The sequence below is a fragment of the Mesocricetus auratus genome, unplaced genomic scaffold, assembly GCF_017639785.1.
Source record: "Mesocricetus auratus isolate SY011 unplaced genomic scaffold, BCM_Maur_2.0 Super-Scaffold_100031, whole genome shotgun sequence".
Taxonomy (NCBI): Eukaryota; Metazoa; Chordata; class Mammalia; order Rodentia; family Cricetidae; genus Mesocricetus; species Mesocricetus auratus.
The window spans coordinates 10,308,197-10,320,618 of record NW_024429212.1 but is presented as its reverse complement, the minus strand read 5'-3'; the positions used below and the strand labels follow the sequence as shown (position 1 = coordinate 10,320,618).

General features: G+C 46.9%; 1 protein-coding gene across 1 annotated transcript in view; it reads right to left on the bottom strand.

The window, feature by feature from the left end:
- Nucleotides 1-1,724: 1,724 nt before the first annotated feature.
- Nucleotides 1,725-12,422, bottom strand: part of Efnb2 (ephrin B2) — a 44,276-nt gene continuing 33,578 nt past the window's right edge. Inside the window, exons 3-5 of the mRNA XM_005077361.4 lie at nt 7,477-7,569; nt 6,650-6,763; nt 1,725-5,293 (exon numbers count right to left, since the gene is read on the bottom strand). Coding sequence (XP_005077418.1) covers nt 4,905-5,293; nt 6,650-6,763; nt 7,477-7,569 — 596 coding nt within the window. The 3' untranslated portion in view covers nt 1,725-4,904. The remainder of the gene's footprint in view (nt 5,294-6,649; nt 6,764-7,476; nt 7,570-12,422) is intronic.

Below are 12,422 nucleotides of genomic sequence, written 5' to 3'. Positions count from 1 at the left end.
GAGAGAGAGAGAGAGTTGATAATGGTGAGAGGCAATTTGAAAGCAGCTGCAGGCTGGGAGGTGGCTGATGGAGTTGGGGCTTTTCCTTAGCAAGCTTACACTTTCAGACAGAAAGAACACCTGCTTGTTCTGCAAGATGCATCTTTGAGTGCAACTCTTTCTCCCCAGTAGAAAAGAAAACCATGTTGACACATCTTACTTCTTTCTTTGCTGACCCTGCTAACTCATCGTGGAGCACTGCCTCAGAAGAAAGGTGGGAAGCGATGACTGTGTGGAGTCTACTCTAGCACACAAGCTGCTGAGTCCAAAGTTGGAAAAGCCGTGCGTCTCCAGACCTTCTGCCCATATTAAATCAAGCCAATCTTGGTATGCTGGATTGAGGGTCCAGTTTAGTGACTTGGCCATAAGCAGTGCCATAAAACTTGCATGTCATAGGAAAAAACACTGGAGATAAAACTCTCAGGAATTAACTAAGACCGTGCCACCCAGGGCTTTCTGCTGGTCTGTAACTGAGAGCATTTACTCACCAAACATTCACTCCTTCCAGTATTGGCTAGCCTGAAGCTTCACAGATTTCCACACTGGGTTTTCATCTCTATCTCTTGAGGGGGAGGGGGTGCTGGGCTTTCATATTCACAAGCCTAGACTTTTTCCACCTGAAGGGGCTGTGATCTTGAGCGCAGACCCCTTCAGGTCTGAGAAACCCCATCTTGTTTACTAACCTCAGGGGACTTCCCCTGTGCCCCACCTGCCCCCAGCCCCCAAGCTATAGCAATCCTTGGGGCAAGGATTAACTGAAGTGAGGTAGATATCAACCGATTTTAGTAATGAAGCTAACTCCCTGGGGTCTGGACTCTCACTACTTAAAAATTTTCCATGGAGCGCAAAGATTAAGACCCCAAGGTCCACAATAAGCCTGGAAAATATTCCCAACCCTCAGGGTAGTCGAAGGAGCACGTTAGAAATGTGTTTCATTTTGAAACATGTTATATGTGTAGATGTGTGCATGTTTGCTGTGCATACGCCCACACAGAGGCTATCTTCCTTTGATGGCCATCCATCTTTGGTTTTGGAGACAGGGTCTCTCACTGGCCCCGAGGCTCACTGGTTCCATGAAGATCATTATAGTCTCTCCCCAGGGGGTTATAGGCCAGCACCCTCAGATTTGACACGGGGTACTAGGGTTCAGGGTATCAGATTGTGCGTTTGCACGGGTTGCTACTGGGTGAAGCACCTCCCCAGCCTTGGATTTTTCATCTCATTGCTGGCCTCCGGCTTGCCTTCACCCAATTTTATAACACGTTTTCCTCAAGGCAAAACTTCATAAAGGACATTTGGCATCTACCTTTATCTTGGGGCCATCCTGCCTAAGTGCTCGGCTGGCACAGAAATACAACTCACCTGCAATTAAGTAGGAGAATACATTATTTCCTCCTTTCTTTGAGGGTTCGCTGTGTGGCTGACCATTCCCACTGTGCCATACAGGTGCAAGCAGAGGGTTTCCTGCGTGGGATGTCGGGACTTTTTAATCAAACTTCACTTGTAATACGTGCATGACTTGTCTGGAGAAATGGGCATAAAAGGATCCAGGAACAGAAGTCTCCAGCTAATTGTGACTTTGGAAATAACAAAAGGGAGGAAATCAAAATACAAAACAGAAACAGAAAGAAAATGAAAAGGAAAAAAAAAAAAACAAAAAGGAAAGGAAAATACTTTGAAGGCGCTTTTTCCATAGGAAAAAAATATTTTATTTTTTTAAGAACAAATTCAGTTCGAAACAGACGTGGAATGTGACTGCTCGGATCTCATTTTCTGGGGCTAACTGTCATGTGGAACTAAAAGCAGATTTAAAAACCTATGACAGGCTATTAAAATAAAACAAAGAAAAAAATATTTATAACTCAAGCATAATACTGTGTTACTTACAAATTGGACAACGAAATTAAATAAATATTCATGGTACATAATTACGGCACAAATATGCAGCAATTTGGCAACCTTTTATACCATTTTTTCCTCATTACAGTGCAAAGGGGGGATGACACTGCCGTTAAACAAGCTGTAGCTAAATACATTGCAAAATTCAGATTTTATACAAAACATCTTGCTTAGACTTTATAAAAAACCAACATTGCTCTATGTACACAATCTGGGTAAGAAAAGCCATTTCTGTCTTGTTTTCATGTGTATTTTTATTAAAAAGGTGAATAAGGCTACTGTAACACCCCGAATCCATAGACAGTAAGATCTGAACCTATCTATTTACAGTATCTTCACTTAAACATGATGGTGCAAGCTCCGAAGTCAGGCGACTAGGGACAATAATACAAGCAAGGCATTTACAGTAACTTTTCCAAAGCTGAACCAACTCCAAATAAGGGGACAGTTGGTAGATTGTCATTTTCTGCACCAGACACAAAACAGACGCACAGGACACTTCTCAATTGGTTGCAGGTAACTCTTCATCAATTCATCTGATTTTTCACCGTTTAGCATCAGAACCAAAAATGTAGCCAACTGGTGACACAGACATTTGATTTCATTAAAATCAGACGGTTTCCCATGTCTGCCCTCCTCGTCCCTCTCCCCCATTCCTACAACTTTTGATGGCTTACAAGAAAATCTTGTGTGAATGCACAGGAGAGGTTGGGGTGATGGAAAGAATTACATATGTACTGTGGCTGATCACTATGGCGACCCTCCACAGAAATATGATATAGATATATATAATATATACTGGAGATATATATTATACATATATGTACACACGTGTACCACACACCCACTCACACATACACATACATTGAACCGACATCATTTTCAGGTTTGGGAAGTAGGGAATAATTTCTGCGACAACTCATTTTCTTTCAGGTACTCACTGGAGGTCTGAGAACCTTCAAACGCTGTCATTACAATTTTTTTCCTCCCAATTCAGAAAGCAAAATGTTACCATAGTAACAGGACTCTGTTAAAGATGTCTATTTTGCATAGCACATTTTAAAAAAAAGTAGGCTTCCTGCTTCCTGTTTATTCTTCTGGAAGGGCAGGGATAGGGGCAGGAGAGAAGGAGGGACCCACAGCTAAACTTTCAACTGTAACCCCCTCAGTGTGACCTGCTGGATTCCAGAGAACACTTCAGCCCATAGGGCAAGGGAAAACCCAGTGCAGACAGTGAATGCCAGCACATGTCGTTATTCTAACAGAGGGTACAGTCACATCCATTCCCTGGTGTTTGGGGCTGGCTTTCCTAGTCTACAGTTCTGTGAGATGTCTGTGGGACTTCTTTTTTTTTTTTGTCATTTGCTCTCATTTTTGATAACTTTTGGGGGGTGATGCCGCTTCTCTTAGAAGCGGCTCTATCTGATCTTTTACTTTGTAAAGCGCTAAGGGCTGGGACCGCTTTAAAATCGCCACGACAAATGAATTCCACATCTCGTCGTGTGTACTGTGTGTAATCTTAAAATATATATTAGTAAAAAAATCTTTCACTTTATATCCCTTGTGTTCTATACACCTATTATAAATATGTCCTATCTCCCTCCTTCCCCTTGACATCATAACGGTACCTCCATCCTAAGGACTCTTAGAGGTGGGCTTTGCTTTGACATGGAGCCCGGGTACAGACAGCCTCATGGACAGCACGGCCATAAACCAAAAGACCAAAGTGTAAGGCTCAATCGGGGAGGGGGAGGGGCACTTATGGGGACTTGGGGGGGGGAATCTGACCAACCTTTTCCTAATGAGAATTTCCCAATAACCTCAGTGGTGATGGACTTACAGCCTGTTTGACCTTTGGCTTTTCAACTTCTAGGTCAGATCTGGCTCTCTGCTATTCTCCTAAATTCTTTTTCCCTGTGTTTAATAAAATGTGGTAATATAGCAGCTGAGTCTGCTTAAACCATCTCCCAAAGCAGACGGACTCTCCCGCGGCTCTAGGGCTGCGGCTTTTTTTATTGCCAGTACCTCAGCAGTCCTGCAACCCCGGTACAGTCCTTCGGTCCTTCTCCAGAGGCCTGTCCTCTCCCTCTGCACTCTGGCTGGTCCTTTCACAACACACGGCCCCTTTGTTCCACTTCAGGAGAGGGGCTTTGATTCCCTGCTGCATAGCTGTGATAGTGAGCTCCACACCACTCACCACAGTCTGTAGTCTCCCACCTGCCTCTTTCCTCTCAGCCAAACCAAAGCACTATCTATTGTTTCCTTCTCGCTTTCCCCACTAAGCTCCAGGGACAGCAGGCTTGACCTGACCTGCGGGGGATCAGCCCCGCACCTTCCTCACTCCGCCACACCTCCCAGGCTTTTCCCCGGCTAACCCAGGCGAGCCTCCAGGAAAGCAGGATTCTGTACCTAACACCCATCCAATTTGATCTTGGTGGAAAGGGAGGGGCCGGGGGGGCTCCGTGGTGAGAGTGTCCCTTGAGGATACGGGATGTGGAGTGAGGGGTCTGGGGAGGTGCTGCACAGCCCTGGCAACAGAAGGAGTGAGTGAGGACTAAACGCTAGAGATCTTTGAAAAACCTTACTGAGGTTACCCGAGGTCCGAGTGACGAGTCCAGTGTGCACGGCAGGAAACATGGAGGCAGAGGCCGGCCTGGTGCGCAACCTGCTCCTAAGATGCTGCGGCCCACCGTGTCCTCCCCCGGGCTCTGCAAAGGCCTGAATGGCTGGCTGGGTGCATGGCTTGGAGGTCCGCGCGGGAACGCGGCAGTCCAAGTGGGGATCTCCTAACAGTCTTCCAGCTTCCGGGGAGGGTCTGTGCTTCCCCAAGGCCGAAAAGCTACAGACTACAAAACTGTCCAGCTCCAGGCTCTTCCGGGAGGCATCCCGCCCCCACAGCCAGGCTCAGGCAGTCCCTGCGCCCACAACAAGGCGCGAGTTCCCTTGCGAGGCGCAGGTCCCAGGCCTCAGACCTTGTAGTAAATGTTGGCAGGACTCTGTGGGGGCATCTCCTGCACGATGTACACTGGGTGCCCATAGTCCCCGCTGACCTTCTCATAGTGCGGGCAGAAGACGCTGTCTGCAGTCCTTAGCGGTATGATAACGTCACTGGGTTCCGAGCCGTTGTTGTTGCCACCTCGCTTGGGTGTGGCCAGGGTGCTGAGTGACAGCGTGGTGGTGTGCTGTGGAGAGTGTTTGCGGTGCCTCCTGCGGTACTTGAGCAGCAGCACCACCAGGGTGATGATGATGACGATGAAGATGATACATCCTGATGCGATACCCGCGAATAAGGCCACTTCGGAACCCAGGAGATTGTTCCCGGAATGCCCCGCACTGTTGCCGTCGGTGCTGGAACCTGCGCGGGAGCAAGAGGAGTCCGTTACTGCGGTCCTGGGACTCTGCCCTGTCGCTTGCAGGACGGACGCTCCGAACGCAAACAGCGAAGCGTGGCCAACGCTCAACTCACAGGGCGAACGCGACAAGAGGGTTGCCAGATGGGGTGAGGGAGCTTCAAAGGTCCGACACTCACACACCATCCCCACTGCTTCCTAATGGCGAGACAGCCAGGCTGGAACTTCCCTAGTTTCAACACTTGAGGATGCACCCGGCCCAGCAAGGAGAAAGGCACCTGTTGCCTCTTCGAGAGCACGGGTATCTTTGCCCTGGCCTGTTCTTCCCTGACTCTAGAAGCCGTGTGTCTTGTGGATCGTCAAATGTCTGCCTTCCTGGGAGAGCCCTGCCTTCTGCAGACAGGCCTGCCTACTAGCAGAGATGTGCCAGAAAGGAAGGAGGGATGGGGCCTGGGAAAGGGTTCAACTCGAAACGCGGTTGTATTATTTGATTTACACTTAAAGTATATTTGGAAGGCAGCAGACGCTCTGGCACTGAGCAGGCTGCTAACCCAAATGTTAGCACTAGAGAATTGCCTGGCACCATTATCCTATCCATTTATCAATGTGTCACAAGAATTTGACACATCTTGTCATTGAAAGTTAGGGGGAAATAAAAAAACACGCAACTTCCTTGACTCTTGGAAAGAGGCATAATATTATGGGAGGCACGAATTCTCGCCACCTCCAAACCAGCACAAGGATCCCTTCTAATACGAAAGCGCTGGTGAGTGTGTACCAGCTGTTTTGTGAAACGGCACGGGCACGGTGAGGCAGGACTGTTGAGAAAATGAGCCCATTTCACATGGCAGGCTGTACTCTGGTCAGTGGGCCCTTTAGTGTTTTATTTTACACAGAGAATGTGAAAGACGTTAAGAACAGCCACCTGGAAAGTGTGCCATTAGGCAACATTTTCTAAGATTCGGAAGAGGATTGGCAGGGCTCTTTGTGGATTAGATGTAATTAGACAGGGATTAGGGCACAAATTACATATACATTAACATCAGCTTTGGGATGGTGTTGACAGTGAGCAGGATACAGCATCAGCCAATGAGAACCCGCCTGGCGGACCGTCGCTGGTAACTATCACTGGTAACTGACACATCTGAGGAGCTCTGCTACCGTGACTGTAGGACACTGACCGGGCTGAATTAATCTGTCTTAGTGGCAGAGTTAACACCGACTCACGGAAAGCAAAGATCCCAGGCATCTGTGCCCACGGGTGAATCCCACTGGTTTGGAAGTGTTGCGAGGCTCCTCTGCCTCTACAGGCTCTAAGAAAAATGCACCCCACAGCACACACCCACACCACACTGCTGTACCTGGATTTGGTTTCACAAAGGGGCTTGTGGTTGAACTTCTCCCGTTTGTACCAGCTTCTAGCTCTGGACGTCTTGTTGGATCATTACTCCTGGTTGATCCAGCAGAACTTGCATCTACATGAAGAGCAAGTGGTTAATCATGGCACAGACAGCTGACAATGTAGCAAGCTTCAGGAGTTGCACAGATATCTCAAGAGGCACGAATAGCAATGAGCATAAGACTCTTTATGCAAAGCACTGAGAAATACAAGAATATAACCTTCCTTTTTAATCAGAACAGTTATCCTAGTTATTTCGGAGGTTTAGATTAGGAGGCCATCTGTGGAAACTATAGGGATTCTTGCATTTGGCAGTCAAAGCATTGCAGATGACATTTCAATTTCACTGAGCAAGTTGATTGACTGCTATACCGGTCTCTAATTGGAAGAATAATTCTTTCTTTCTGCACAATAGGTTAGTCTACATGAAAACGCGGCTCTTGGGTTGTCCAGATTTGAAAATGAAACAAAGCGGCAGAGCCAGTGTTTACATACTGGACACTTTGATTTTTTTTCAATCAAAGAGGTGTTCTGCATTGTAAAGAGAAATTACATCGCTGTGGCAACACACAGACATTCTGTCTCACTGACCTGAACTTTTAGAGAGATCTCCAATGAGAAAAACTGAGCATGTTGCTTTGGGGGACTCTGCCAGTGGTTCAAAGTGCAGAGAAGGGTCTGCCTTCAAAACTAACAAGAGGGGTGATAGTGAGCATCACCCCAGGTGCCACGCTAACTGGGGGCTACACCAGGTCACAGTGGCGTCACAAAGCAGCAGATGATCTTTACCTTGTCCAACTTTCATGAGGATCTTCATGGCTCTTGTCTGGCACACCCCTCCCTCCTGGTTATCCAGGCCCTCCAAAGACCCATTTGATGTAGCTGATTAAAAATAAAATGGACAAAACAAAAAAATAAAGAAAAAATCAGGAAATCAATAGGCCAAGATTACATGAACATGAAATGTCTGAAAACAATTTGAAAAATAAGAATTCACTCTTTGTCACAAGTTTTCTGAATGTATGGGATGCTGAAAGCCGAAAAGAAATAGAAAAATAAACAAAGAGAAATGGACCCTGGAAACATTGCTCCATGTAGGCTACCTGCTTCTAAATGCAATTAAACACACCCTCCCATATACACGTGACTCAGTATTACTCTACAGGTAAAAGGGACAGCACCTTCCAAAACACCCACGGACTCCCGGGGGGGGGGGCAAACTAGAAAGTGCAAAAGAGCAAACACGGTAATTTCAAAACTTGGTAATCATCTCCCAACACCTGCTTCCTCCACTCCAGACTTCCTGCTTCAAGAACAATTAACTTGATGCTCTGCTTGTCAAGCATCCAAGTTCTGTAAACACTAGCAGGGGAGCCTTCTGACACCCCCTTACTCCTTTCTCCAGCCAGAAATGTGCTGAAGTAGCATACTAGAACTCCAGTCTTCTGAGTCTGTCTCCTCATCGCCGTGTAAGTCCCTGCAAGCATGTGTTTTTATCAACCCCATCAGCTGCTTCAGCCAAGTTTCCTGCTGGGGAAAACTCCAGCTGGACAGAGGCTTTTGGGACAACTTGGATACAACCAGGTGGGGGCATCCACCTTGTCCCACACTGGCCAGCTGGACTCCCTTTCCACCTTAACAATGAGGGGCTAGAGGAAGCACAACCCTCCTACCAATGTCTTTCTGTCCTTCTAAGCTTTTCTGTCTGCTCACTGCTGTTTTTCCTTAGGCCAGTGAATTCTCTAAATGGCTTTGTAACTAAAGCTGCGAAGAGACAGGCTGTCAGGCCATGTAATGAGGAGCAGGCTTTCCAGTCGCAGTTCAAGTTTGAGGAGGAGGAGAGGGTGGAATGTGCCGGACACTGCTTCCCCTTGAGTTCAAGGGGCAAGGAACAAAAGTGTTTCATATGTACGCCTGTAATTCCAATCACCTTCCACTTTGACTATCAAAGTCCTGTCCACTAACACTATATTCGGAAGAGAATGAAAAAGGGACAGGTGTTCTGGCAACTTCTTTCAGTCTGGTTGTTTTGTTTTCCAAGCATACCATCACCAAACAGCTCCAAATGCCTTCACGGTTTGTAAATAAAAAACCAGATATGAATTCACTTCTGTGTTCTGGAATTATCAACTTCTACTCTCATTATTTTCCTCAAAACAAAGGGCGCCTCTTCTGCTGAGAGTGCCTTAACCTTGGGTTTCACAGTTGCATCTCTTTCCTCTGTCTTTGCTGACACTAAGTTTTTCCTGGGAAAATAGGTAATAGTTGCCATAATAACTCTGTTGGGGAGTTCCAGTAAGCTAAACAGTATCCACTCACAGACTGGAGAAGATGCTTGTCAGATAAGTCAAAATAACCATCTAGAGAGACTTTGTGTTTGAGAACCTAAGAGAAGGGCATTGTTACTGTGTTACGGTTTTCCTTATCTTCTTTTCCCTTCTGCAGAAGGAGGCTCAGCCTCAGAGCCTCTCTCCTGCGGCTTCTCACAGTGTGGGGTGCCCTGAGCGCTGTTTCCAGAGTGGTCTATGGCAGTGAGGATACGTCTCCACAGAGAAAAAAGTAGAAAAGTGATCCGCTTCGTGAAAGCACCAGTCAAATGTCTAGTTTGCTTAGTTGGAGGAGAATGCCAAGTTCTAGACTCAGGAAAAGGTTCCTCATGCTAAAGCACATCCTATTGAAAGTTAGACAGCTTTCTTTTCTAGCTAAACGCTCGACCACTCATCTGACGAAGGTCAGTGGTAACTGAAAGTCAAGCAGGGGGTAGGGAGGACTACAGATCTCCTTGGCTTAATCTCGAAGGGAAAAACCAGATTTAAATGGAAAAGAATACCAAAAAGATGGTAGGCCTGGAAGCCTACCTGCAAACTACCTGCAAACACCTATATCTACAGGGCCCCTACAGAATTCTACTATGTGGCAGGTGGCAGGCATGGACACACACACACACACACACACACACACACACACACACACAGATTGAGACTTAAGGCATATATATATATTAATTTATAAATATTTACACTTATATATTTAATATATATTTATATTTTTAATTTGCAGGTAGTGCCTTTTCTGAGCCAGAATGTCTGTGTTGAGCTCCTAAAGGAATTCAAATTAAATTTCAGTCTGTGTTTTAGCATGCAGAGACCATGGAGAGACAGGGTTGAATAAAATGGAAACCACTTCACAGCTTTAAAAGCTGCGATGCCCCCACACACACACAAATAACCCTCCCAGGGGAAAAAAGGAAGAAAGGAAGGGAGGGAGGGAGAAATGGGAGGAGGGAGGGAGGGAGGCAGGGAGGGAGGGGGAGAGGCAGTGCTGCGTCAGCATGGTAGGAAGAGTAGTGAAGACTGGGGTAAACAAAGCACTCTGAACAAGGACAGTTTTCCTGTCTTCCCCTTTAAGTTAATTTGGAAAGCCTGGCAAGAACTCATTACCAACTGTTGTTAGAAACAGGAAACCTATGACACTGCTCCAAGTGCCACCATGAAAGGTAATGGCCACAAGGAAATGTGGATTAGGAAACCTGTAGGGGACTTGTGACACTCATGTCTTTGAGTGTCAGGTCTCTTCCTAGACAGAGAGTCCTGAGGGGGTCGGAACCGCGCTACATGCTGGTGGTCCCATCAGGTGCCTGCGCTGGGGTCCCTGACACAGTGGAAGAGTTGGAATGAGAAACGGTGCTGAGGTGGGACCCTTCCTGATCTTCTGAGAGGTCAGCAAGCTGTTTCATACGCCAAGTGGCAAGGGACTGTCTGCCACCACCATAGCCCGTGTCCCCACAAACTGTAGGCCAAAAGCAACCCTGCCTCAATAGCAGAAGTAGTGAATATGGCTAGGAATGACACGTCGTGAGAAAACCCACTTTCAGATGTCCATACCAACAGCATCTCTTGAAGGTTATAATCTTCGGGAGTGTAACATGGTAGATACAAGCCTTCTATGAGATATGAGCCTTAGATCTGATGGAAATTCGATTTTCCACATGTCTTCAACAGAAAGAGTAATTCCTACTCCAGAGGACCTGCCCCTGCCAGAATGACAGCCCCGTGTTCTGATCTGAAGGTACCTCCTTCCTCCTGGCCATGAACTACTGCAACATAACACAAGAATAATATTCTGATGTTCCCTCATCAACCTGGAACCTAGGAGCTTCTTAGAAGACTCAGCACTGATTCGGAAACATAACAAGAAAATTGCTAATACTTAGGAATAAAATCTGTTTCCATTTCATTAGATAGCTTTGCAACTATTTATATCATTCATTTGGACGTCCCAGGGAATTTTTAACTTAAAGAGTAAAAATAAACATTACTTTATTATGCTTAGTTTTCCTTTGTATCACTCCACCAGCATTATCTAATGTGGCCACACTCATTGTATTGCCCAGTGGGCAAAACTGCATTTAATCACCGAGAGACAGGAAAAATAACATTGTTATACCTAAGCTTTTATTTAGTGTCCAGACATTTTTCTTCCCTGGCCTAGATGGGAGGGAAATAGACTTTATAAAACTGAAAATGACTTGAAAACTTTCTCTATCCACTTGGGAGGTGGGCTTAATAAAGACACATGCCATTTTACGGCTGGCTTTTGAAAGCTTTTGCTTCTTGGGTCTCAGATGCATGTATAGTGTCACCACACTGCCCTGTCTTTCCCGCACTCCTCTCTGGAGTGAGCAACATCACTGCTCGGCAGAAAAGCACCCTGACTGGGCATGGTGTCCGTGTCTGGGATCCTAACGCTCCGGAGACTAAGACCTGAGGGCTGAGGGCTGGAGGTTAGTGCAGGAAACACAAGCAGACTCCCCCTTAAAACAGGAGCAACAAAACCAATCTTCGGAGTTTGAGATGCCCGAGTTTCCGATTATCTGCAGCTCTTAACTGGGCAGAGACACTGGCATGATGAGCACAAGCAGAGTTAGAGAGGTGGAGCTGGAAAAACGGACAGCACAGACAGAACACTGCCAGGGTCACTGCGTGCTCTGCTCTGCTCCCAGAAGGCCGGCCTGCGGCTGCGGCTGGATCACGTCCAGGACGGACGTGAGAGTGGGCTCATCAGGTGGAGGGCGAAACAGCCTGCCGGTGGGCCCTGTTCCCAAACAGACTGGGGAAGGGAGGAGCCAAAACACTCTGTGGCACAGTACCACCCCACAAAGGACGCAGCTTTGGGTCCTAGGGGCACAATGGTATATAAATGCCTAGTCATACCATGGAGGACAGGCCATACTATTTCAAGTGGCCCTCGAGGGCAGACATTTGAAAGTAAACATAACTATGAACGAAAGCAAGTTCACCAAAGAGACACATGGTCAGGAAAACCACAGAAGCTCTTCTGGCCTTCCATAGGGCTGACCTAGATTTGATTAGCAAACAGCCTTTCATGAGAACCTCTGCCAACACCAAATTCTATCTATCCCATCCTGGCCCAGCATGTAGCACACGCTGGCCACGCTAACTCTGCTTTCTTGGATGAGGCTTCCTGTGTACCCTTCCCACAAGCTCAGCGCAGGCATCTAAGGAACCAGCATCAGCCTAACTGGCAAACTGAGGGAGGGAGCATTATCCGGAGAGGCACGTGACTTTGAAGTCACCCCAACACACAGAACCAGCTCTGCATCTCTGAAAGTCGACAAAATGAAACCGAGAGAGCGAGGCGCGCCAGTTGAGGTAGAGTCAAGGAGGCTGATGAAGATGGCAGTTATTTGACGTCAGCATTCAAGCTGGGCACCT